The sequence below is a fragment of the Labeo rohita genome, unplaced genomic scaffold, assembly GCF_022985175.1.
Source record: "Labeo rohita strain BAU-BD-2019 unplaced genomic scaffold, IGBB_LRoh.1.0 scaffold_338, whole genome shotgun sequence".
In the NCBI taxonomy this organism is placed as follows: Eukaryota; Metazoa; Chordata; class Actinopteri; order Cypriniformes; family Cyprinidae; genus Labeo; species Labeo rohita.
The window spans coordinates 5,335-31,176 of record NW_026129256.1 but is presented as its reverse complement, the minus strand read 5'-3'; the positions used below and the strand labels follow the sequence as shown (position 1 = coordinate 31,176).

Genomic DNA, 25,842 nt, shown 5'->3' with positions numbered 1-25,842 from the left:
CTGTTGCTTTTTTTAATTCCTGTGAAGATGATAAAGCAGGTTGCTCAAAAAAAAAACAAAAAAAAAAAACACAACTGAACAGAATCTTGTCCTTTTATGGCATCAAACCCATGACTGTCCTATCAAGATTTTAAGTTTTTTTTCTTTTCTTTTTTTTTTTTTTTTGTAAATGTCAGATAAAAAGGAGGATCCTGATAATCAGAGAGATATATAAAGACGCATCTGTCGCCTGAAGACTCACAAGATTCTCCACACATACGGTGAGTTTGATTCTGTTCATTTTGAAAATGGTGTTTCTTGTTTCAGAAAATTACAAAATGCATGTTCAAACAAAGTGATTTTATTTACTGTATTTCAGGTGCACCTGATCCTCTGAGCTGGACGTCTGAAGCGATGATCACAAACATGATTGTGAGTTTGTGTATGTGAGAATGTGAGTGTGATTTTGTCAGACGTCAAACATCAGACTCGGATCTTGAATTTGTGTCTCTCAGGTGTTGCTGTGTTTGTCTGCGCTGTTTCCTGTCTTGATGGGCACCAATGCGGTCAAATCCGATTGTTTTCTTGCCAGAGACTGCTCTGATGTTTATTCAAGTGGGAAAAATGCCAGTGGCGTGTACACCATCACCACATTGGATGGACCGGTCAACGTCTACTGCGAGATGGTCTCCGGTGAAACAAATGACAGAGGACACTGGACGGTATGCATTTGAATCTGAGCTAGTGCTTTATCTCCAGAACTTATTTGATTAGCAGATGCATCTCAGCGTAATTCTCATGCAGCTAAAAAGAGTAGGTTACAAAAACATTGTGTGGACATTGTTTTAAAATTTTTCTAAAATGTTGATATGCCCAATTTTTCTTGTCATGAATGTTACTTAAAGACTACAAAAAAAAAAAAAAAAAAAAAAAAAAAAAAAAAATCTTATAATGTTCTAAAAACCTTCTCACCCAAATTATGATGTTATTGTAATACTTATTTTTATATTCTAAATTTTTTTTTTTTTTAAATCCTGATTTCTTGTTGTGATTAGAGCACTATTTGAAGGTTATTCCATGGTCTGTCAGATTTAAAATGCGCTTTGCATCGGGTGGTTATTTTCCTCCACGTCGTGCATTTAAAATCCTTTAATGCACGGCACTTAAGTGGGGTAAAATGCCCCCTTGGTACAAATAAATTTTTTGTTAAAAATCTAATAACATGAAAACTCTGAACATTTTTCATACTTTGTTTATAATTTGTGTCATTGTCACTATGATAACTTTTTAAAAAATATTTGACTTTTGTTTCACAGAAAAAAAACAAGTATATAAAACTGCAGACTGGAGATCTCCAAAATGTGGCGGGAACTCCAAAAGTGGGCAGAACCTCCAAAATGGGGCGGGGTCTCGTCGCGCAAAGATTTTCACCAAAATAGGGTGTGCGCTCCAAAATAGGGTGTGGCTTCCTCCCTTTGACAGACAGGCACATGACATGTATGCGCAATTTTCCCCCCCAATCCACTTCAGCTCAAACTCCGCCCCACAGCTAATTCTAACAATTTTATTGGTTGTGTCAATCGCAGTGTTGATTACCTGTTAATGCTACACTATGCTACACAAATGCTAACCCCTAAACCTACCCCACACCTTACCCTAACCTTAACCAGTAAAACTGACTGGACGGTGGGATTGGCGCTGAATAGCGTGGCAGAAAAACAGTTAATAAAATTATGCGATATGAGATTGTCGGGCTGTTCTGTAACTCCCCAACCAGACCTCACCAGAAAATTAGACCTTTTTAGTTACATTTAGCATCACTACCCCCTCCTACCCTGCGAATTTCAAGAACCGGGACGCCCCCGTTGCTTAAAACAAAGCGATAGAGTAAAACCTTTCCCCTGCGCTTTACTGGGACGGCTCGTGGGAGAGCTTGTGGGTGATTCCCGTTTATATCACGAGCTTTGGGGCTCTGCTCTCACAGAGCATATTTATTCATATAGCATAGTTTATTTTATCTGAGAACAACTACAAACTGTTTTTTTATAAAGTTTAGTTTTGAAATGTAAGTCAATAACAATAGGCTGAAGCCAGAGCCAATGGGGAAAGTTTTTGTGTGACGAGACCCCGCCCCCATTGTGGAGGTTCTGCCCACTTTTGGAGTTCCCGCCCCATTTTGGAGATCTCCGGTCTGCAGTTTTATATACTTGACTTTTGACACAAGGTCTCATGGGGCATAGGAAACTTGTGGATAACTTTTACAAAATGTTAGTGAAAGTGAGAATGTTTCCTGTTCTCTGGGTTGACCTCATTTGCATATTTTATAGTAACATAATACATTATAGTAAAATTATAAGCTACTATACAAATTGTAACTCAGTGCTTTTATTTGTACTTCTGAGTATTAAAGTTTTGTTTTTGGTGACACCAGTCAAATCACACAAGAGATTTTACATTTGTTGTTAAAGAAAGCCTGTCTACTTTAAAAAAAAAAAAAAAAAAAAAAAAAAAAAAAAAAAAATGTTTTTTTTTACTGTTGTAAAAATGTTAAATAGATGGATGATTTGAAATGATGTGATGTGTGAAAGCGATTAATGATTTCTGAATGTTTCAGGTGTTTCTCAGGCGAATGGATGGTGAGGTGAATTTCTTTAGGCCATGGGAGAGTTATAAGAAGGGTTTTGGTAATAAAGAAGGCGAATACTGGCTGGGTGAGTGTTTTGTGATGTTTTGGGCTACATAAGAGAAAAAACAGTATACCATCAGTCACACAGAAAGCTTGGACACTTAATGTGGACCGCAGTTTAAATGCAGATTTATATAGTTTGTATTTGGACATTTTGTTCTTTAATTTACTAGACTGGTTTCCTTTCGTGTTTTTAACAGGTTTAGAGTTTCTTCACCAGCTGACCAGCAGGTATCAGTATAAACTGAGAGTAGATGTGGAGGACTTTGAAGGGAAGAAGGCTTATTCTCTGTACGAGTCTTTCTCTGTGGAATCTGAGGCTAATGGGTACAAACTGCGTGTAAGCGGCTTTGTAAACGGAGGAGCAGGTGCTTCAAACTACAGATGCTTCATTTTTCAGTTTTTAAGTTATGTGACCCTAATGAGAGTTTCTCATTTCTGCAGGTGACTCTTTGAGTTATCACAATGGAATAAAGTTCTCCACCTTTGACAAAGACCAAGATGGTTGGAGCGATAACTGTGCTATGAAATACTCTCTAGGAGCATTTTGGTACAACAATTGTGATCACACAAACCCTACTGGTCTTTACTTGTGGGGAAAAGATGATGGCAGTTTGTATGTTGGGGTCAACTGGTACTACTTTAAGAACAACAGGAAAACTCTGAAGTCCATCACCATGAAGATCAGACGTGTGATGTAGTGGGTTTCCATCTCTACAAATGCTTCACTGCAGCTTGTGCACATCCGCAACTCCATTGTCCTAAAGTAAAATAACAGAAAATAGGTTCATGTCTCTTCGGCATGCTTTGTCTGCTATGATTCTGAAGCAATAAAAGATTACGCAAAGCAATATGTTGTTTTGTGTGTTTTAAGTATTAACCAGCCAAGGAGGCAATGCTCATGTGGGCTTCATATATGGTTTAAACAAGTTTATTCAGGTTTCTGCAGGTTTTATAAAGATTATATTTTACAATGTTTTCAAGAGGAAATCAATTTTAAAGACCAAATTAAAGGGTATACTGCATGTCAGTGTGTTCTCTACATATAAATGTCTAGGGAGCAGAAACAAACAGATCTCTGTTATGTTTTATTAATTGGACGAAAAAGGTAGAATATGGAAATAACTCCTCCCTTCTGATAACACTGCAAAAAGTATTTTTCCTCAGTATTTTTGTTTCCATTGTAAATAAAGTTTTGAGCATAATGACATGTTTTCTAAAAAAAAAAAAAAAAAGATAAACAGTCTGGTTTCTACAAATTTCACTTTGGAGCAACAATGTACCTTTGAGCTTAATAAAGAAACAAAGATTCAATATTTATTGTGATAATTTTCAATATTAACTGGTTTACTGTAATCTTTTTTTTTGGTCATATCGCCCAGCCCTAGCTCACTTACTTACGCTACATTTTGTTCACTTCCTCAGAAAACAAGACTTCAACTATCTTCATTTTGCATTTCAAGTAAACATATCTTGATTTCAGGGTGTTTATACATTTAATGTCATGCCTTTATGAATTTAGGACTTTGGACTCTGATTAAAAAGTTTTTTTGGGCCTTAATTTGTGGAAGGGTAAAGCTTTTTTAAGACCTATAAACCTTATGTAAAAACAATGAGAGTAAGATAGTAACAGATTATTAAAATGCAAAAGCTTGTTGAAGGTTAAAGCAAAATGACATAATGCTACATCACAACACTGCTTGCCAGGACAACAGGGCATCATCAACATCTCCGCAGTGAGAAAAAGGAGGAGGAGAATGACGATTAATGATGGGCCTGCAGAAGTTCTTCCAGTAAAAAAAAGTCCATCTCCTGTTGTCTCTCAAATCAAAATGCAGCCACATATTTATTTAGAGCTGTTTTGGCTTGGTGCTTGATCTGTGCTGATTTCTCTCCTAATTCAGACCTGACCACTTTTTTGCTGGAGGAAGCGTTATTATGGGCTCAGTTTGATATTATAAACATCTTGATGGATTTGTTTCTTTTGTCTTCATATATAAGTGATGCACAGAACAAAAATGCATTGAGGACAATGGGCAGATCTTAGTAGTAACTGATTACATGTAATCTGGATTACTTAATGAGAGGCAAAAAATCACATACTCATAATTAGAGTATATTACATTTTACAATGCTCATAATCAGATTACAGTTATTTGTTTATGGATTATTTTTATGGCAGTAAATCATTCAGAATTTATGGAATTTATATTCTTCCCTTCTTTTTTGTTTTTTAAATGTTGCATTTTAAAAACACTGGTGATGTATAGTTGTGAAACACCATGTTGTCATCATATCCAGTGATCTACAGTAACTCTTGTCAAAAATATTCCACACCTTGAACACGTTGAGCATGTAATATCACCCAGGTTCATTAGAAATATGTGCCTCTACATACATTTCTGGACACCGTAATTACGTACCTTACTGCACGTTTCGCCTCAGTTTCAAGTGAAATGTCCAGAAACGTTCAATACGTGACCTTAGCACATTTTTATTACGTTGGTACAGGCACGCATTGCTGGATTTTTATTATGCTGCTTGAGGAATTGCAGCTGTTCAGAATTCAGATATCTGGGGCGTGTCGCTAAAGGTTAATGCTCTGTCTTACTGAAAATATCCCCTTCACCAAACCCAATCCTAAACCTAACCGATGTTTAGCAAATGCAAAACTGATTTAAAAAATGCATTTTGTGATGCAGCCGTGCTATTTTTACTTCTTCACTCAGATTTGAGCATTTTTGTCACATAGTAGTTTCACGGGGTTCAAACCAGAAATTTTCATCACCCAAGTGCAACGCCATATCGCACGAACTACCGAACAAACTGATTCCGTTCAAAAACTCCTGTATATGAAGCTGTATATGTGATGACAACATTTAAAAGCATCAATTTTCAAACCACGCAGGATGTTAAAATTGTTTTAAAACCATGATATATTATTCAACAGTAGTAATCATCTGAAAATTAGACTTTATTAATCAAAACTCTGTGTAAATCATACAATGTGTGAAAAGGAATAAAAGTTAATATTTCAATAATTTAACAACATGTTGGCATCTTTACAGTTTGATGTCACTTAATGATTATTGACATGCAGGTAAACAAAAAAAAAAAAAAAAAAAAAAAAAAAAAAAAACTTTAATAATAGTACATTTTTATAATTGAATTCATTGTTAGCTTTTTATCAACTCACAAAACCACTGCATTTCTTACAAACCCTGGCGTAATTGTCACGTTTGGTGTACGGGGAAAAGAGGTCAGGGTCCAAAATGCAGGGAAGGAAATTTTAATTAAACAAAACACAAATAAACAAAACCAAAAAGCCAACACGGCACAACACGACTAGAATCAAAGAGCAAAATAAACAGAACAGAAACACAATCTAAAGCTGGGTCAAAACAGAGGAACACACACGAAGACAATAGACAATAGACAATGCAGCCCTGAACAGGAGTGAGAAGTGAGAGTTCTTATACAATAGTCCAGAGTGTGAACAGCTGTGAGTGTAATCAGTGCAAATGACAAGACAGACGTGAACAATCAGGGGAGTGCAGTGCAAGGGGAACAGCGACCTCGAGAGGCTGAGGGAAGACCCACAGCCCCGATCATGACAGTACCCCCTCCCTACGGAACGGCTTCCAGACGTTCCCAAAGTCTGGAGGGAGGAGGTACGGAGGAAGGCAACTCAGGGGGAGGGACGGCGGGCCAGGCCCGTGCAGCGCAGTCACCGCCGTGTCAGGAACAGAGAGAGCGGCCATCGCCGCGCCCGGAACAGAAGGCACGGTGAGGGCCGCGTCCGGAACAGAGAGCGCGGTCACCGCCGCGTCAGGAACAGAGAAAGCGGTCACCGCCGTGTCCGGAACAGAGAGCGCGGTCGCCGCCGCGTCCGGACAGGAGATAGCGGTCGCCGCCGCGTCCGGAACAGAGAGAGCGGTCACCGCCGCGTCCGGAACAGAGAGCGCGGTCGCCGCCGCGTCCGGAACAGAAGGCACGGTGAGGGCCGCGTCCGGAACAGAGAGCGCGGTCACCGCCACGTCAGGAACAGAAGGCACGGTGAGGGCCGCGTCCGGAACAGAGAGCGCGGTCACCGCCACGTCAGGAACAGAGAGAGCGGTCGCCGCCGCGTCCGGACAGGAGATAGCGGTCGCCGCCGCGTCAGGAACAGAGAGCGCGGTCGCCGCCGCGTCCGGAACAGAGAGAGCGGTCGCCGCCGCGTCCGGAACAGAGAGAGCGGTCGCCGCCGCGTCCGGAACAGAAGGCACGGTGAGGGCCGCGTCCGGAACAGAGAGCGCGGTCACCGCCACGTCCGGAACAGAGAGAGCGGTCGCCGGCGCGTCCGGACAGGAGATAGCGGTCGCCGCCGCGTCCGGAACAGAGAGAGCGGTCACCGCCGCGTCCGGAACAGAGAGAGCGGTCGCCGCCGCGTCAGGAACAGAGAGAGCGGTCGCCGCCGCGTCCGGAACAGAGATAGCGGTCGCCGCCGCGTCCGGAACAGAGAGCGCGGTCACCGCCACGTCCGGAACAGAGATAGCGGTCGCCGCCGCGTCCGGAACAGAGAGCGCGGTCACCGCCGCGTCCGGAACAGAGAGAGCGGTCACCGCCGCGTCCGGAACAGAGATAGCGGTCGCCGCCGCGTCCGGAACAGAGAGCGCGGTCACCGCCACGTCCGGAACAGAGAGAGCGGTCGCCGGCGCGTCCGGACAGGAGATAGCGGTCGCCGCCGCGTCCGGACAGGAGATAGCGGTCGCCGCCGCGTCCGGAACAGAGAGAGCGGTCACCGCCGCGTCCGGAACAGAGAGAGCGGTCGCCGCCGCGTCAGGAACAGAGAGAGCGGTCGCCGCCGCGTCAGGAACAGAGAGCGGTCGCCGCCGCGTCCGGAACAGAGAGAGCGGTCGCCGCCGCGTCCGGAACAGAGAGCGGTCGCCGCCGCGTCAGGAACAGAGAGAGCGGTCGCCGCCGCGTCAGGAACAGAGAGAGCGGTCGCCGCCGCGTCAGGAACAGAGAGAGCGGTCGCCGCCGCGTCAGGAACAGAGAGCGCGGTCGCCGCCGCGTCAGGAACAGAGAGAGCGGTCGCCGCCGCGTCCGGAACAGAGAGCGCGGTCGCCGCCGCGTCAGGAACAGAGAGCGGTCGCCGCCGCGTCCGGAACAGAGAGAGCGGTCGCCGCCGCGTCAGGAACAGAGAGAGCGGTCGCCGCCGCGTCAGGAACAGAGAGAGCGGTCGCCGCCGCGTCAGGAACAGAGAGCGGTCGCCGCCGCGTCAGGAACAGAGAGAGCGGTCGCCGCCGCGTCAGGAAGGAGAGAGCGGTCGCCGCCGCGTCAGGAACAGAGAGAGCGGTCACCGCCGCGTCCGGAACAGAGAGCGGTCGCCGCCGCGTCAGGAACAGAGAGAGCGGTCGCCGCCGCGTCAGGAACAGAGAGAGCGGTCGCCGCCGCGTCAGGGAACAGAGAGCGGGTCGCCGCCGCGTCAGGAACAGAGAGAGCGGTCGCCGCCGCGTCAGGAACAGAGAGAGCGGTCGCCGCCGCGTCCGGAACAGAGAGAGCGGTCGCCGCCGCGTCAGGAACAGAGAGAGCGGTCGCCGCCGCGTCCGGACAGGAGAGAGCGGTCGCCGCCGCGTCCGGAACAGAGAGAGCGGCCGCCGCCGCGTCCGGAACAGAGAGAGCGGTCGCCGCCGCGTCCGGACAGGAGATAGCGGTCACCGCCGCGTCCGGAACAGAGAGAGCGGCCCGCCGCCGCGTCCGGAACAGAGAGAGCGGTCGCCGCCGCGTCCGGAACAGAGAGAGGGTCACCGCCGCGTCAGGAACAGAAGGCAAGGTGAGCCGCCACGTCAGGAACAGAGAGCGCGGCCGCCGCCGCGTCCGGAACAGAGAGAGCGGTCACCGCCGCGTCCGGAACAGAAGGCAAGGTGAGGGCCACGTCAGGAACAGCGTGCGCGGCCGCCTCCGCGTCAGGAACGGAGATAGCGGTCGCCGCCGCATCAGGAACGGAGATAGCGGTCGCCGCCGCATCAGGAACGGAGATAGCGGTCGCCGCCGCGTCAGGAACGGAGATAGCGGTCACCGCCGCGTCAGGAACAGAGAGCGCGGTCACCGCCGCGTCAGGAACGGAGATAGCGGTCGCCGCCGCGTCAGGAACGGAGATAGCGGCCACCGCCGCGTCAGGAACAGAGAGCGCGGTCACCGCCGCGTCAGGAACGGAGAGAGCGGTCACCGCCGCGTCAGGAACAGAGAGAGCGGTCGCCGCCGCGTCCGGAACAGAGAGCTGGGTCAAAACAGAGGAACACACACGAAGACAATAGACAATAGACAATGCAGCCCTGAACAGGAGTGAGAAGTGAGAGTTCTTATACAATAGTCCAGAGTGTGAACAGCTGTGAGTGTAATCAGTGCAAATGACAAGACAGACGTGAACAATCAGGGGAGTGCAGTGCAAGGGGAACAGCGACCTCGAGAGGCTGAGGGAAGACCCACAGCCCCGATCATGACAGTAATGTAATGTTTAATGCATTTTATAATGTATATACCAAACAATGAAACTGATTTAAAATGTTTTATTTTGCTTTTTTTATACTGTCAATATTGTATGTTTAAAAGAAGTCTGATAAAAGAATCTAAAAGTTCTAAAAAGTAATCAAAATACATTATGTAAAAGGAGTAAGCTAGATTATGTTGCTAACTTTTCATCATGATCTGTAATCAGTAGTGAGCTATAATTTGTAAGTAAATCACCCATAGAAATGAATGCGAGACTATTAAAATTGCTCTCTGTTACATCATTTGTCAAATAACATAAACAGCTACAATGCAGAACACACACAGAGATAAAGGAGTGACAGCATAGCACATCCACGATGGAGAACAAATGCAAGCACACACATATGAGTGTTAAACATTGACAAATAGTAATTGCTTATTGTTAAAGGAGAAGTCCACTTCCAAAACAAAAATTTACAGATAATGTACTCACCCCCTTTCATCCAAGATGTTCATGTCTTTCTTTCTTCAGTCGTAAAGAAATTGTTTTTTGAGGAAAACATTTCAGCATTTTTCTCCATATAATGGACTGATACGTTGCCTGGAAGTCTGAACTTCCAAAATGCAGTTCAGGAATCTAGTAAAACGATCTGTTATTTTCATAAAATAATACAATTTGTATGTTTTTTTTTTTTTTTTTTTTTTTTTTTTTTTTTTTTTATGTCAAATGCTCATTTTGTCTTACTCTGCCTGGAATGTTTTTATTCCAGTTCATAACAGTTAGTGTATGTTGAAAAACTCCCATCTCAAGTTCTCCCTCGACTTCAGAATCGTCCTATATCACTGTTTTACCTTTTTTGTTAAGGGTGTTTGATGATCTTTGCATGTTCACATTGCAAAGACTGTGTTGGTACTTCTGCAGTGATGTAGGATGACATACCCTACACAAAATAAAGGTGCTTTAAAAGGTTCTTCACAGCGATGCCACAGAAGAACCATTTTTGGTTGAGGGAGAAAATAAATTGTCTTGAGTTCAGGGAGAGTAAGACAAGACAAGCATTTGAGATTAAAAAGTATTTAAATTGTTTTTTTTTTTTTTTTTTTTTTTTTTTTTTTTTTTTAAATGAAAATAACCGATCGTTTTGCTAGATAAAAGCCTTATTCCTCAAATGGGATCGTTTGAAGCCACATTTAAACTGCATTTTGGAAGTTCAAAATCGGTGCACCATATCAGTCCATTATATGGAGAAAAATGCTAAAATGTTTTCCTCAAAAACATAATTTCATTACGACTAAAGAAAGAAAGACATGAACATCTTGGATGACAAGGGAGTGAGTACATTATATGTGAATCTTTGTCTTGGAAGTGGACTTCTCCTTTAATAATTGTTCATAATGATTTAGTAATGTATAAACATAAATGTAAATAAAAAAGGGTTTGTCTATGTGGGAATTTCAAAAGAGTCAATGATCTTCTGCAGCCCTCTAGTGGCTGTAGTTTATATTTCATGTTCTCCTAATTTCAAAAGTGTTTTTCTTCCAACAGATGGCAGCAATTTCTTACATGAGAAGTTACTTCAACTACAGTATTTGAGCAATGCTTGCTAATTTCCCGACCAGTGATTTGTGGTTAAAATGGCAAATGTTGTAGCTAAATATATATATATATATATATATATATATTTGGCTTGGCCATTCATTCATTCATTCATTCATTCATGCATGTTTGGAATTACTATATTCTCTTTTTTTACACTTCATCAAGGACACATTAAACTGGTTAAAAAAATTATGGAGTAAGTCTGTTAGAGTTGAGTATTTTGGGAAGTGAAGGAAGAAGTGTGGTTATGGCCAATTGCTGGTCAGTCTATATCTATTCATTTGCCTTTCCACAAATAAAGGCCTTAAAAAGCTCTTAAACTCACTTTATTTTGATCAGTTTCTCAGAAAGTAAATAATTTAAAATTGACTTTCTGTTTAGAGAACATATTGTGTTTCCTTCAGTTTGGTCCTTACATTTTATTCACTTGATCTTAAAAGAGTTTGATTTTCTTTTTCAGAAAAATGACAGATTGCATGTTTGTGTTCTAGCAAAGTGATTTTATTTACTGTATTTCAGGTACACCTGATCCTCTGAACTAACAATGCAAATTACTTTTTATGCTAATTAATCAATGCGAATTAATGCAAATTTATTATTATTATTATTTTTTTTTTTTTTGCAATTATTGCCTGCTTTGTAATTTACATTTCGTCTTTATTTTTGGTGTGAAAGGGCCAAAAATATAACTTTTTTACATTAAAAACAAACTGGCAAGCCCAGCCCAGATGAGAAAATGTAATGCAAAAGTAACGTAACACATTACTTTCCATAAAAAAGTAACTTAAGGTACAATATCGTAATGCATTTCTTTTAAAAGTAACTTTCCCAAACACTGCTCGCAACTACTACTTTCTGATAACTTCATTTTCACCAAAAATACATTATTCGAACATTCATTTTTAATATTCTAAGAACATTAAAATTTGCAGTTTTCTTGAAGTGATAAGAATGTTATTTAAAGTCTACAAAAACATTTGTTACAATGTTTTTTTTTTTTCCAGTGACATTATTTAAGGATCAAATAGAAACACAATATGTCATGTTTTCTAAACATAAATGCATGCAACAGTTTGAAAATACAAATCTAAATTATGTTTTTATTCATTTGATAAAAATGCTAGAATATAGAAGTAACTTCTACTGTACCTTCTGATAACACTGTTCTTCCTTGGGTATTCAAAACAAAAATGCTTTTTTGAGAATGTACATATATGTACATATAATATAGGAAAACAATTTTATATATGTCACATATATTAAAAAACCTATATCAAAACCTATATTAAAACATATATGTTTATATAGGTTATTTCCGTGTGGATAAATTCCATAACATGCCAATTACATGTGATACCAATTTCACGTGTTCGCACATAAGTTATTTGCATTTTTTTTTTTAGTTAGTTATTGCCTTGATAATAGAAAATATGAGCTAGGCATCATGTATGACAGTTGCCAAAGTGAGATATGAGCTAAAATGACCAGATCCTGCCATGAGCTATATAGGAGACATATCTTGTATGTACATATAGGGCTTTTTTGTGGATATAAAGAAGCAATACAGGAGACCTATATGGCCTGTATATGCACATATATGCACCTCAGTTTTGCCTATATGTGGCGCATATACGCATATATGCAGCATATATATTATCATATATGTGCATATATACTGCATATAGGTTTCATATATGCGCATATATCCTCATATAGGTTCTTTCCATGTGGGACCATACTTGGTCACATCATTTCCGTTTCCTTTTCCTTTCCTTTCCTTTTTATGTAAAAACCGTGATAATGCTTTGAACAGGTCACAAAATGAACCAACTTCTTCTTCTGCGGAAGCTGAACTGTGACTCACTAAAAGATATTCAAGATTAGCTTAGCATCACTAGATCACTAGCACAGTGAAGCTAAAGCACAACAATGACTTTGATGGTGAACTGAAATCTTCATATCGGATGTTTTGAACCATCTGCGGCTGACCTGTCACCTTTACCCTGCCAAGATGCAGACAACAGGACATCATCATCACCTGAGGAGGAGGAGGAGAATACTGATTAACGTCGGGCTGCAGAGACTTGTATCCTTCCTTCCCTCCTGTTGGATCTCACAAAATCCAGCCACATATTTTTTTAGAGCGGTGTTGAACTGTTTTGGCTTGTAAACGGTGCTTGATCTGTGCAGATTTCTCTCCTGATTCAGATCAGACCACTTTTCCGCTAGAGGAAGCGTTATTATGGATTAAGAACTCAATTTGAAGCTAAAACGTCTTAATGATGGATTTGTTTCTTTTGTCTTCTCAAGATGTGAACTGATGGACTGGAGTGGTGTGGATTACTTGTGGATTACTGCAATGTTTTTATCAGCTGTTTAGACTCTCATTCTGACGGCACCCATTCACTGCAGAGGATCCACTGGTGAGCAAGTGATGGAATGACACATTTCCCCAGATTTGATGAAGAAACAAAATCATCTACATATTGGATGGTCTCAGGGCTTACTGTGCTTTGTTATTCTTATTCCTAGTTATTTAACCTGCTTTTATTTATTTAACGATTTTTAAAAGACAGTAGTTATAGATATAGTTCTTAGTGTGAAGTGCTATATTATATTTAGGCTTTATATTTAAAATTTTTTGATTGAAAATTATTTTGATTGAGATGTCGAGTTTATGTTGATTTGATAATTTCCATCCGTTAGGGGGCGCTGCTGCATCTGAATTCCCTCACACTGGTTGATTGATGGCACACCTGTGGACAATAAATAATTGTTGCGTGGTTTTCAAAAGGGGGACCCATAAGGGATGTTTTCCTGATAATGGACTGTTAAAGATACTTATGAGCCTAGTTTGAGTCTGCGGGGTTCACGGGGAGAAAAGGCATTGTTTTGTGGTGTAGAAAATGGGACTTGTTGGCCCAGAGGTAGACAGTGGACATGAGTGTGATAAGGCAGGCAATTCAAAGAGAGGTCAGAAGCAGCGCAAATGCTTGGAGTATATCAGAAATAGAATGGGACATGCAGTATATCAGAAATAGAATGGGACATCGCTCCAGATCGCGTCTGTTTAGAGAAATTAAAAGATCATGCACATGATCAAACAGTCTGGAACAGACAATGCAATAGTGGTAAAAACAATTAGGAAACAGCTCCAGATCGAGTCTGTTTAGAGAAAGTAAAAGATGATGCAATGCTGAGACTAAAGTGGATCCAACAGTAATGGCACAACACTATTGCATTGTCTGTTCCAGACCGTTTGATCTATACTGAGAACGTTTTTAACCCAAACGACCAATGTTGTTTTCAGAGTATGTCACAGTAGTGTCCATCTGTTATTTTAATAAGCAAAACTGTTTACTTGCGAGTCTTGGGCCCTGCCTAAAAAAAGAGACCGTTAAACAGAGAGGCTCAAAAACGGAATAGAAAATGGCTTATTCAGGCTTTATCTTGAGTATCTTAGATTGCCACACTGGTGATTAGAACTTCTGAAGAAACTTCAGCTTCATTGTTTACTCAGTAACTTATCAGATTCTGTCTTCTAATGGTGGAACATCTTCTTTTAAATCTTAGTGCATTTACACTACTGAATATAAGTCCATACCAAAGTAGCCTACTATTTCATTTTTCATACAGCTGTACATTTAGTCAGTTTTCTAGAATAATGCTAGTTTGTGCTCTTCTACAAGATCATTGTTTTTACATAATTTTTTTAAAATTCATATATTAAAGCTGTTTATCTGGTTAATAAAATACAAAAGTAAAACCATAATTATTTGATAAAGTTATATTGCTTTAAACCGATGTAATTCCAGCTGCCGCAGTGGGGCACAGAGGTTTTTCTGGTGCAGAAAATTACAGTTTCAGCACATTTTTAAGAAGACAAGGAACCTATATTATTTAAATATTTTCATGCATGACAGTATGAATGGAGCTGTTTTACATTTGAGGTTTTTTGATATTTTTCAAATGGTTTTCATCTTAAAAAGCCAAGGGACTTGTTTGTCACCATACTTTTAAAGGGGTCATCGGATGCCCATTTTCCACAAGTTGATATGATTCTTTAGGGTCTTAATGAAAAGTCTCTAATATACTTTGATTAAAAATTCAAAATGGTTGTGTAAAACAACACCCTTTTTACCTTGCCAAAATCAGCTCTGCAAAAATCATCTCATTCTGGTTGAGGCTGCTTTAAATGCAAATGAGCTCTGTTTGCCCCGCCCCTCTCTTCTCTCTGTGGATAGACACGCTTGTTTACATTAGCCGCATTTAGCTAAACTTGCTAACTAGCACTTTATTAGGAAAGGTGATCACAAAGATTCATTAAAAAACCCTTATACTCACTTCTGCTGTAAGTGAAGCTGGATCATGAATGATTCGCGCAAACATAGACGGATATATGTAGATCGGGAGGCGCATTCCCTTCACAAACAAACCTAATCTACTGCATCTTCAGCGGCTCAGATGTCGGGAGTAAATGACGACCACTATGTTCATTATTACATCCAACAACACAACACCTCAATCACTCAATCAGAGATATTCTTGTCTAACTTACATCTCTGCTCCAGCATCCAAACAAAGAGGACGGACTCTGACAGCTTATCTGAGGTAAAACACTCATGTCAATCAACTATTGTGGGTGTGTCCTCTGTGTGTGTGACGCCACAATGACAGACATCTGAGAACGGCTCGATTTGAAAAAGGGGATATTATTTTTACAGATTAATTAAAAACCACTGCATGGAGTTTTATCATTATAGTGTAGATTTGTACATACACTGCCAACACACATTAATGTTCAAACAACATGTAAAAGTGAACTTAGCATCCGATGACCCCTATAAGAAAGATCAACATGTATGCAAAGAAGATATATGCATAAGCTGCAGTGGAGCCTAACGCATAAGGCTTGTGAAGCACAAAGGATGGAAACTCCTGTTCTACTTTACACATGTGATCTTCATGGTGATGGACTTCAGAGAATTATAGCTGTTCTTCCAGTAGTACCAGTTGACTCCAGTAGTCATGATTACATCTTTGCCCACAAATAGTGACCGGTGGGGTTTGTGTAATGACAATTGTTGTACCAAAACCCTCCATTATATTTCACAGTACAGTTGTCTTCTGAATTATCTTGGTCTTTGTCAAAGGTGGAGAACTACATTAAATTGTGATAACTCAAAGAGTTACCTGTAAAAAGGAGAACTTTCATTATAAAGACACTTTCATTTGGACGTCTAAAATAAAATGACTTTTTAAAATAAATGATACAGGTTTTATTAAAAGCATAAGTTTAAACAATGTGGTTTCAAAGTCATTTTAAAAACTCATTTAAAACTATCATTTTATTTGCTTAAATTCTTTATGGAAAATGAAACGTCTGTATTTTACCTGCTCCTCTATTTAGAAAGCCACTCACATGCAGTCTGTACCCATCAGCCTCAGAGCTCACAGAGAAGAACTTGTACACAGCGTAAACCATCTGCCGGTTAAAGTCCTCCACATCTACTCTGAGTCTATACTGATACCTGCTGGTCAGCTGGTGAAGAAACTCTAAATATGTTAAAAATATGAAAGGAAACCGGTTTAATAACTTTATAATTGGAATTTATACTGCAGTCCTGCATAATTGTCCATTTCGTCCATGTCTTTGATTTGTTTGGTGTTTTTCTGCCTTTTTTTTAGCAACACTCACCCAGCCAGTATTCTCCTTCTTTATTACCAAAACCCCATTTATAACTGTTCCATGGCCTAAAGAAATTCACCTCACCATTCATTCATCTGAGAATCACCTGAAACATTCAGAAATTATTCATCACTTTCACACACACATTACATAATTTCACACCATTCATCTTTTCAAAGATGTTTAAGGTGTACAGGCTTTGAAAAGCTTAGTTTTGCAAGAAATGAAAATTCTGTTGTGTGATTTCTGAGTGACATACATATATAAAGAGAACAAATAAAAGAACTGAATAATAGTTTATTAGAAAACACTGTTTTGTCTCACTGGGGTGCATTGGATAATAAAATATCCTTTTGCAAGATGAAACACAATGAAATGCTTACAGTCCATTGTCCACCAGAGGCCATCTCACAGTAGACCTGCACCGGTCCATCTGTTCCATCTATTGTGGTGATGGTGTACACGCCACTGGTTTTATATCCTCATAAATATCAGAACAGTCTTTGGCACGAAGAAAATCTGATTCACAACAGCGCAGACAAACACAGCAACACCTGAGAGACACAAACTCAAGATCTGAGCCCAATGTTTGATGTTCATCGCTTCAGACGTCCAGCTCAGAGGATCAGGTGCACCTGAAATACAGTTCAGACAAATACAATCACTCCATTCTGTCATTTTCTGAAGAAAGAAACATAATTTCTAAAATGACTGGACTTAAACTCACCGTATGTGCTGAGAATCTTTGTGAATGTTGAGGTGACGGATGCGTCTTTAAGTATCTTTCTGATTGTCAGGATCCTCCTCTTTATCTGACATTTACAAAAAAAAAAAAAAAATCATAGAACAGTCATGAGTTTGATTCCATAAAAGGACAAGTTTTTGTTCATGTGGTAGCGTGTTTTATTATCATCAGAAGAAATAAAAAGGAAATTAATTTCAACATTGATTTTATCTGATTGTGACAAACCAACAAGAAAAAAAGTTAAAGGGCTAGTTCACCCAGAAATTAATATTTTGTCATCATTTATTTACCCTCATGTTGTCCCAAACCCGTATAAGTTTCTTTCTTCTGTTTAACATAAAATATATTCTCAAGAATGTTGGTAACCAAACAGTTGTTGGTAGCTGATTCAACTATCCCTTTAAGAAAGATCCTATTGTTTGTTCATTTATGATTAAAAAGTAAAAATTTTCTTAGCTTAAGGTGTTTGCTGTCTTTTCCTGATGACTTTATGATATGAAGACATTTACTTGACATTAACTTGATGTTGGTGACTACCATTGCAGTGTCATGCTTGTAGTTTGCTGTTAATTCTGTTGAACAGAAGGTACGAAGCAAACTATGTGCTTAACCACAATAATGTTAATACTGAAATGCACTGGTTATCTTTCAATGAGATGCACATTAAAGTTGTGTTTATTAATATAGCAAAAGTAGGAGCTCACACAGAATTTATTTCAAGTGAACATAATATAAAGGCCCTCATGCAGGACCTGATTTTACCAAACACGACATGTTCCTGGATCAACGTCTTTGTTGACCCTGGAACAACATTGTGATTAACCAATCAGATTTGAAAAACAGTTTATAGTTTTTGTGAAGTTTAGGCCCTTTTTTTGGCCATACTATCTAGACTGCTTGCGTGAAGCATTATAAATTCATATAAATTTAATCTATGTTTTCGTAGCTTGTCATAGGCATAGCTAGCACGTGTACAAGAGCTAAAATACCAAGTTTTATCACAGCTGTCAGTGTAGGGACAGTGGCAACACGTTGCCTCCCTTGCCCCTTTTTTTTCACTTTTGTCAGTTTTGTACTTTTTCTTGTGTTCAGAAGAAGTTTTCTAAAGAAGATGCCAGTCAGGTTGCAAAATGAACCAACTTCTCCTTCTGTGAATCATGACTCAGCTGAAGCATGAAAGATATTCAAGATTAGCTTGGTGAAGCTGAAGCACAACAATGACTTTTATGAATTGAAATCTTCATATCAGATGTTTTGAAACTCTTAAAATGTTTCATCACCCACTGCGGCTTTCCATCCACTGCTGACCTGTCACCTTTACCCTGCCAGGACATCATCATCATCATCATCATCATCATCATCATCATGTGCTGTATGTAGATGTTAGCAAAACATTCTTTTAAACATTTTTGTTCACAGGGTAAATGATGCTTGAGGCTTGATCTTGAATACTTTAGATTGCCACACTGGTGATTACATAAATTTATTTTCTTAAATTAATACAGCTGGTAAATATAATACAAAACAACAACAACATATTGCTTTGATAATAAACATTTATTGCTTGTAATTTCAGCTGCTGCAGTGGGACACAGAGGTTTTGCTGGTGCAGAAACACATGAAGAATTGCTCAATTTCAACACATTTTTATTTGAACAAGGCATTTTTCAGGAACTTGTCAAATTCAAAAATATTTTCATATTAGACCATGTAAGTGGAGCTTTTTTTGCATATATACAGACCAGTGGGGTTTGTGTGATAATGTGTTGCACCAAAACCATCCATTTTTTTTTCACAGTGCAGTTCTCTTCTGAATTATCTTGGTCTTTGTCAAAGGTGGAGAACTTCATTAAATTGTCACCTGCAGAAAGGAGAAACTTTTATTACAGAGGCACTTTTATTTGCACATCTAAAATAAAATGGTTTAAAAGTCATTTTAAATCTCCTTCATTACTGTCATTTTATTTGCTTAAATTCTTCTTTATAAAAATGTAAACATCTTTATTTTTTCCGCTCGCATGCAGTTTGTACCCATGAGCCTCAGAGCCCACAGAGACGAACTTGTACACAGCGTAAGACTTCTGCCCATTAAAGTCCTCTACATCTATATGATAATAAAATCGTTTTGCAAGATAAAATGCATTGAAATACTTACAGTCCAGTGTCCTTGGTCATTTAGTCCACCAGAGGCCATCTTACAGTAGACCTGCACCAGTCCATTTACTGAGGAGACATAGTACACACCACTGGTAGTTTATCCCCTCACATAAATTGTGTCTTTGACACAAACAGAATCCGATTTGACCCCATCAAGACAGGAAAGCCTGATGTTTGATATTCATCGGCTCAGATGTCCAGCTCAGAGGATCAGGTGCACCTGAAATACAGTTAAGACAAATCACTCCATTCTTTCATTTTCTGAAAAAAGAAACAACATTTTCAAACTGACCAGAATTTTGGACAGAATTTTTTGCCCTCGATTGAACTCTAGCCTGTCAGTTTGGATTATCCATTTTCCTCATTACTTGGATTACGTTCGCCGCTGATCAACCCTCGCCTGTCTTCTCATAGGCATAGCTAGCAGTTTTTTTATTTTTTTTACTTTTGTCAGTTTTGTACTTTTCTAGTTTTCTAAAGAAGATGCCAGTGATTTGAACAGGTTGCAAAATGAACCAACTTCTCTTTCTGTGATAGCTGAACCATGACTCACTGATAATCACATATTTAAGATAAAGCACAACAATGACTTTAATGAACTGAAATCTTAATATCAGATGTTTTGAAACTCTTCAAATGTTTCATCACCCACTGCGGCTTTCCATCTGCCACTGACCTGTCACCTTTACCCTGCTAGAACAAGCATCATTTACTCCTGTAGACAACAGGAGACTCGAGTCCTGCAGGGCTTCCTCCTGTTGTCTCTCACATCAAAATCCAGCCACATATTTGTTTAGAGCAGTTTTGAACTGTTTTGACTTGTAAATAGTGCTTGATCTGTGCAGATTTCTCTCCTGATTCAGACCAGGTCACTTTTTCACTGGAGAAATTATTATGGGTTATGAACTCAATTTGAAGCTAAAACATCTTAATGAGGGATCTATTTCAGCTTTTGTCTTCTTAAGATGTTAGCTGATGGACAGGAGTGGTGTGGAATACTCGTGAATTATTGTGATGTTTTATCAGCTGTTTGGACACTCATTCTGACGGCACCCATTCACTGCAGAGCATCCATTGGTGAGAAACTGATGGAATGACACATTTCTCCAGTAGTTATATGAGCCAAACTATCCGAAGAGAACTGGTTCACAGAAATGAATCAGACTTTGCACCACTAGTAGACAGTAGGGAAAAAATCTGGATGAAAAGGAAAGAGAAAATAGGTGGACACAGGCAGGCCTCTTGAAATCCTTCTCTAAAGCCCAAACTATACTTCAGTTTTTCTGTGTATGTGTAACGGTGTGAGTGAGACGAGAGGCGAGCGGATCCATCTGCAAGCTTTTATTAATACGACGGGGCAAAGACATGGTCGAAAAACAGGCAGGGTCAAAACAACAGCAAACAGGTATGTAGGGACGAGGCCCAATAGAAGTCCGTAAAACTGGCGTGGGTCGATCCGTGGCGAACGTAATCCGTAAAGGGAGCGAGACGAGAGAATAATCCGTGAAATGAGCTAAAGTCCAGTAGGCAGGCGGCGAGACAGTCGAGACAAGAAGGCCAGGCGAGAAAGCTAAACGCAGGGAACTTGGAAACTAGGAACTAAGAACTATAACAAGGATAAACGCAACAACAATACTAATGACAATACTCCGTGATCTGCATGAGGAAAGACCGGGGCTTTTATAGCGCCGCTGATTGGTCACAGGTGTTGACCCAATCAGCGCGCTGAATGACTGGGAATGTAGTCCAGGGTGTGGTGCAACAGTCTGAGTGTTATGACAGGGTGAGAGCAACATCTGGTGGTGAGCGGACCGCAGGTCACCGACCAGATTCGTAACAGTATGCAAGGGACCACGTATAGTGTGTGTGTGTGATGCAAATTTCATCACCTAAACTTTTGTGCATACAGTACACGCACTGCCCTGTCATCGTATGTTTGTACTAATCATTTGTTCCACAAGGCTCAACACTGGCTCTGGTCATACTTTCACCGTAGAAAATAAAACTTAAGAGACAGAACAATAAAATAGAAAAAACTGCAACAACAACCAACTCCCACATTGACAAGCGCATTACTATAATATTAGTGGTTTTAATTACAGAGGCCAAACTATTATATTCAACTGCTATTTAATTTCAGATATAATAATAATAATAATAAAAACTGAAATGTTTGTATGCAACTCAACAGGACATATGGTTTTCACAAAAACGAAAAAAAAAAAGTTAAGATTTATTCAGACATACATATATAATTAAAAGTAAATAAGTTCCTCCTTTAAAAAAGAAAAAGAAAAAGAACTGTGAGCAGTGGATAGCTTTCCTGAGGTAAATGCATCGTTAAGTGATGTATGATTCACAAGCTGTTTTATTTGATGTCTTTATTTTGGTTGACACTCTGATTGAGTGATTATATGAGACATGATGTTTTTCAGTAAATTGCACAGTCTCTTTGGCACCTTTTGATGTTCATTCGTGGTTATTTTGTGCTATATAGCCTACATTTTCATTTTACATTCAACTATACATTTAAACTGTGTTTTTAGACTAAGCTTATCATTGTTTTTTTTACTTAACTATTTTCTTAATTCATATATGAAACCTATTTAACTGGTTAACACAATACAACAACAACAACAACAACAACAACATATTGCTTTGATGATAAACATTTATTGCTTCAGACAGATGTCATTTCAGCTGCTGCAGTGGGACACAGAGGTTTTGCTAGTGCAGAAAAGCATGAAGAAATGTTTTTTTTTTTTTTTAGTTAAGAGAACAAGGGATTTTCAGGAACCTGTCAATTTTTTCTTTATATATTTTCATACAACACAAGGAGCTATTTCATATTTGAGTTTTCTTGATATTGTGAAATACTTTTAATCTTTAAAAAACCAAGGGACTTGTTTAATCTCTTTTTTTTTAAGAAATATCCACATCTATGCATGTATGTAAGCTGCTGTAAAGCATATGTAAAGGACTGAAACTCCTGCTTTACTTCACGTGTTTGATCTTCATGGTGATGGACTTCAGAGAATTATAGTTGTTCTTCCAGTAGTACCAGTTGATTCCAGTAGCCACTGTTGCACTTTCTTTCTCCCGCAAATAGGGACCAGTGGGGTTTGTGAAATAACAATTGTTGTACCAAAACCCTCCATGACATTTTATAGCACAGTTCTCAGCTGAATTATCTTGGTCTTTGTCATAGGTGGTGAACTTCATTAAATTGTGATAACTCAAAGAATCACCTGCAGAAAGGAGAAACTTTCATTATGCAGGCACTTTCATTTGGACATCTAAATAAAATTACACTTAAAAAAAAAAAAAAAAAATAATAATAATAATAATAATAATAATAAATAATAAATAATATAGTTTTTTTTAAAAAAGCATTAGTTTAAACATTATGATTTAAACATAACTTTTAAAACATTACTATCATTTTATTTGCTTAAATTCTTCATTATGGAAAAAAAAAAAACTTGTAGTTTGTTTTACCTGCTCCTTTATTTACAAAGCCGCTCACTTGTAGTCTGTACCCATCAGCCTCAGCGCTCACAGAGAAGGACTTGTACACAGCGTAAGCCTTCTGCCCTTTAAAGTCCTCCACATCTACTCTGAGTCTATATGGATACCTACACGTCAGCTGATGAAGAAACTCTAAACCTGTTAAAAACATGAAAGAAAACTGTTTAATAAAAAATCTATTCTGCATTTATACTGCCATCCTGATTGTTTTCCATGTCTTTGTTTAGTCTTTCTCTTTTCTTTTTTTTTTTTTTGTATGTCTTCCTATCAGCCATGATTATTCAAATCTATTAATTTAAAGGCTGTTTATATGCATATAACTGTCAAAAGCACACATGTAACAGGTTGACAATTAGCTTGTTTAATTAGTAACACTTAGTCTGCATTTTAAAATCTTTATTTGAATGTGACAGCAGTATCACGCTCTACAATATTTCTATAAACAAATCTCTGATAGAGACCCCTCCCTTATCAGCCAATCACTGTGTGCATAGTTAGTAAGCATGCTGACATCATCCAGAGCAATGAGGTCAAACCCGCCCCTACTCTTAAGACTTCTCTTTATTCCTTTAGTCAAAGTTTGTCTTGCCAGCTTTGTGAATAGGTTTTAAGATAAAATTTATAGCTAAAATGTTTACTGTTATTTAGGAGAACTCTTAGTGGTGAGATAAAATGTTTCATAAATACGGGCCCCTGATCTCTTCCGGAAGCTGGTTCCAGCTGCCGGCGGCATAATAGCTAAAAGCGGATTCCCCTTGTAAACCCTTGGTATTTCTAGCTGACTTGAACCTAATGATCTGAGTGGTCTAATAGAGCATATCTGCAATGTATTTAGGTCCTAGGCCATTTATAAAAGTGCTTTAAAATCAATCCTAAATGTGACTGGAAGCCAGTGTAGGGACCTGAGGACTGGATGTTATATGTTTTTAAGCCCAAAATGACACAAACACTCACCCAGCCAGTATTCGCCTTCTTTATTACCAAAACCCCACTTATAACTGTCCCACGGTCTATAGAAATTCACCTCGTCATCCAGTCGCCTGAGAATCACCTGAAACATTTAGAAATCATTCATCGCTTTCACGTCATTCATCATTCATCGTTTTAAAGTGTTTACAGTGTACAACCTTTGACACAAATTCTGTTGTATGATTTCTGAGTGATTTCAGTGACTGTTTTTCAACATATATAAAGAGCACAAATAAAAGAATTGAGCAGTGTTGGGGGTAACGCATTACAGGTAACGCAAGTTACATAATATTCTTACTTTTTCCAAGTAACTAGTAAAGTAACGCATTACTTTTTAATTGACAAGAAAATATGAGTTACTTTTTTCAAATAAGTAACGTCAGTTACTTTTCCGCCCATTTATTGATTAAAAGCTCTCCTGTCCCTATGTTGAGAGAAATTGGGAGCAAGATGTTAGTTCTAGAATAAATGTGAACATGCATTAATTCATCTTACAAAAAACAGATTCAGTATTCCTCAAAATGAATAAAAACACTGAAATTCAACTCAGAATATGACGCAAACCTGCAATAATTAAATATGTTAAATAATAAAAATATCCATTTAATCCCATTTTATTTATCATTGTCTTTCCTGCTGACCTTCGATGATCCAATTCAACCATACTAATAAGCAAAAATTACTCAAGATAATCGAACATTTGTTTTCCTTTTTTTATTACTAAAGAGTTGACATTTTTTTTTTCTTCTGCGGTCTACTGTACAGATGTGAATACTTTTCTCAAAGCCTGAAGCTTTTGGTGTGAAAGGGCTTTTATGTTTGCCAAAAATTGAACTTTTTATATTACAAACAAACAAGCAAGCCCTGCCCAGATTTAAAAAGTAACGCAAAAATAAAGTAACACATTACTTTCCAGAAAATGTAACTAAGTAACGTAATTAGTTTCTTTTTTTTAAGGAGTAACTCAGTATTGCAATGCATTACTTTTAAAAGTAACTTTCCCTAACACTGGAAGTGAGTGACTATTTGAATAGTAGCTTGGTAGAAATCATGGTGTCATTTACACTGGGGTGCATCTGATAATAAAATATCCTTTTGCAAGATAAAACACATTGAAATGCTTACAGTCCAGTATCCTTGTTCATTTAGTCCACCAGATGCCATCTCACAGTAGACCTTCACCGGTCCATCCAATGTGGTGATGGTGTACACACCACTGGTAGTATATCCCCTCGCATAAACATCAGAGCAATCTTTGACACGAGGAGAATCTGATTTGACCACATCAGCGCCCATCAACAGCGCAGGCAAATACAGCAACACCTGAAAGACACAAACTCAAGATCTGAGTCTGATATCTGACGTCTCACATTCTCACATACACAAACTCACAATTATGTTTGCGATCATCGCTTCAGACGTCCAGCTCAGAGGATCCAGTGCACCTGAAATACAGTTCAGACAAATACAATCACTCCATTCTGTCATTTTCTGAAGGAAGAAACATCATTTTCAAAATGACCAGAATCAAACTCATTGTATGGTTGAGAATCTTGTGAATGTACAGGCGACAGATGTGTCTTTAAGTATCTTTCTGATTGTCAGGATCCTCCTCTTTATCTGACATTTAAAAAAAAAAAAAACTTCATAGAACAGTCATGGGGCTGATTCCATAAAAGGACATGTTTTTGTTCATTTGGCAACCTGCTTTGGCAATCATCAGAAGAATTGAAAAGGAAATTCATTTCAACATTGCTTTTATCTGATTGTGACAGACCCCTCAAGAAAAACATTAAAAAGCTAGTTCACCCAAAGATTTTTTTTTTCTTTCATCATGCTGTTCTAAACTTATATGAGTGTCATGCTTGCAGTATCCTGCTGTTGGCTTGCTGTTAATTCTGTTGAACAGAAGGTACGAAGCAAACTATGTGCTTAACAACAATATTAATACTGATATGCACTCATTACTATAGTAAAAGTAGGAATTCACATGGCTTTTTATTTCAAGTGAATAC

The 25,842-nt window shown here is 39.2% G+C and overlaps 2 protein-coding genes and 1 long non-coding RNA gene across 3 annotated transcripts; 1 reads left to right on the top strand and 2 right to left on the bottom strand.

Annotated features, from left to right (window-relative positions):
• The first annotated feature begins 223 nt into the window (after positions 1–223).
• Positions 224–3,508, top strand: LOC127160366 (microfibril-associated glycoprotein 4). Its single transcript, XM_051103014.1, has 6 exons — positions 224–260; positions 359–411; positions 495–701; positions 2,594–2,690; positions 2,866–3,033; positions 3,110–3,508. Exons 2-6 carry the CDS (start codon positions 394–396, stop codon positions 3,364–3,366), a joined length of 747 nt encoding a protein of 248 aa, XP_050958971.1. The 5' UTR covers positions 224–260; positions 359–393; the 3' UTR covers positions 3,367–3,508.
• A 12,006-nt stretch (positions 3,509–15,514) lies between these two features.
• Positions 15,515–17,058, bottom strand: LOC127160368 (uncharacterized). The gene is made up of 4 exons (XR_007826722.1): positions 16,812–17,058; positions 16,438–16,534; positions 16,134–16,295; positions 15,515–15,932 (listed from the first exon to the last, which is right to left on the bottom strand). It is a non-coding gene; the product is annotated as an uncharacterized LOC127160368 (long non-coding RNA).
• A 4,956-nt stretch (positions 17,059–22,014) lies between these two features.
• Positions 22,015–25,364, bottom strand: LOC127160367 (microfibril-associated glycoprotein 4-like). Its single transcript, XM_051103015.1, has 5 exons — positions 25,220–25,364; positions 24,953–25,150; positions 23,813–23,909; positions 22,829–22,996; positions 22,015–22,578 (listed from the first exon to the last, which is right to left on the bottom strand). Exons 1-5 carry the CDS (start codon positions 25,313–25,315, stop codon positions 22,325–22,327), a joined length of 813 nt encoding a protein of 270 aa, XP_050958972.1. The 5' UTR covers positions 25,316–25,364; the 3' UTR covers positions 22,015–22,324.
• Positions 25,365–25,842: the final 478 nt, after the last annotated feature.

What these genes read in the sequence shown, in the direction of transcription:
- LOC127160366 (XM_051103014.1), top strand. An exon ending in ATGACAGAGGACACTGGACG is followed by an intron (nt 702 to 2,593) that starts GTATGCATTTGA and finishes TGAATGTTTCAG; the next exon opens with GTGTTTCTCAGGCGAATGGA. An exon ending in AGAAGGCGAATACTGGCTGG is followed by an intron (nt 2,691 to 2,865) that starts GTGAGTGTTTTG and finishes TGTTTTTAACAG; the next exon opens with GTTTAGAGTTTCTTCACCAG.
- LOC127160367 (XM_051103015.1), bottom strand. Translation starts at nt 25,315, where the DNA reads ATGACAGAATGGAGTGATTGTATTTGTCTGAACTGTATTTCAGGTGCA. An exon ending in CGATGATCGCAAACATAATT is followed by an intron (nt 25,151 to 25,219) that starts GTGAGTTTGTGT and finishes TGTGTCTTTCAG; the next exon opens with GTGTTGCTGTATTTGCCTGC. An exon ending in CTTTGTAAATAAAGGAGCAG is followed by an intron (nt 22,579 to 22,828) that starts GTAAAACAAACT and finishes TCCTTTCTGCAG; the next exon opens with GTGATTCTTTGAGTTATCAC.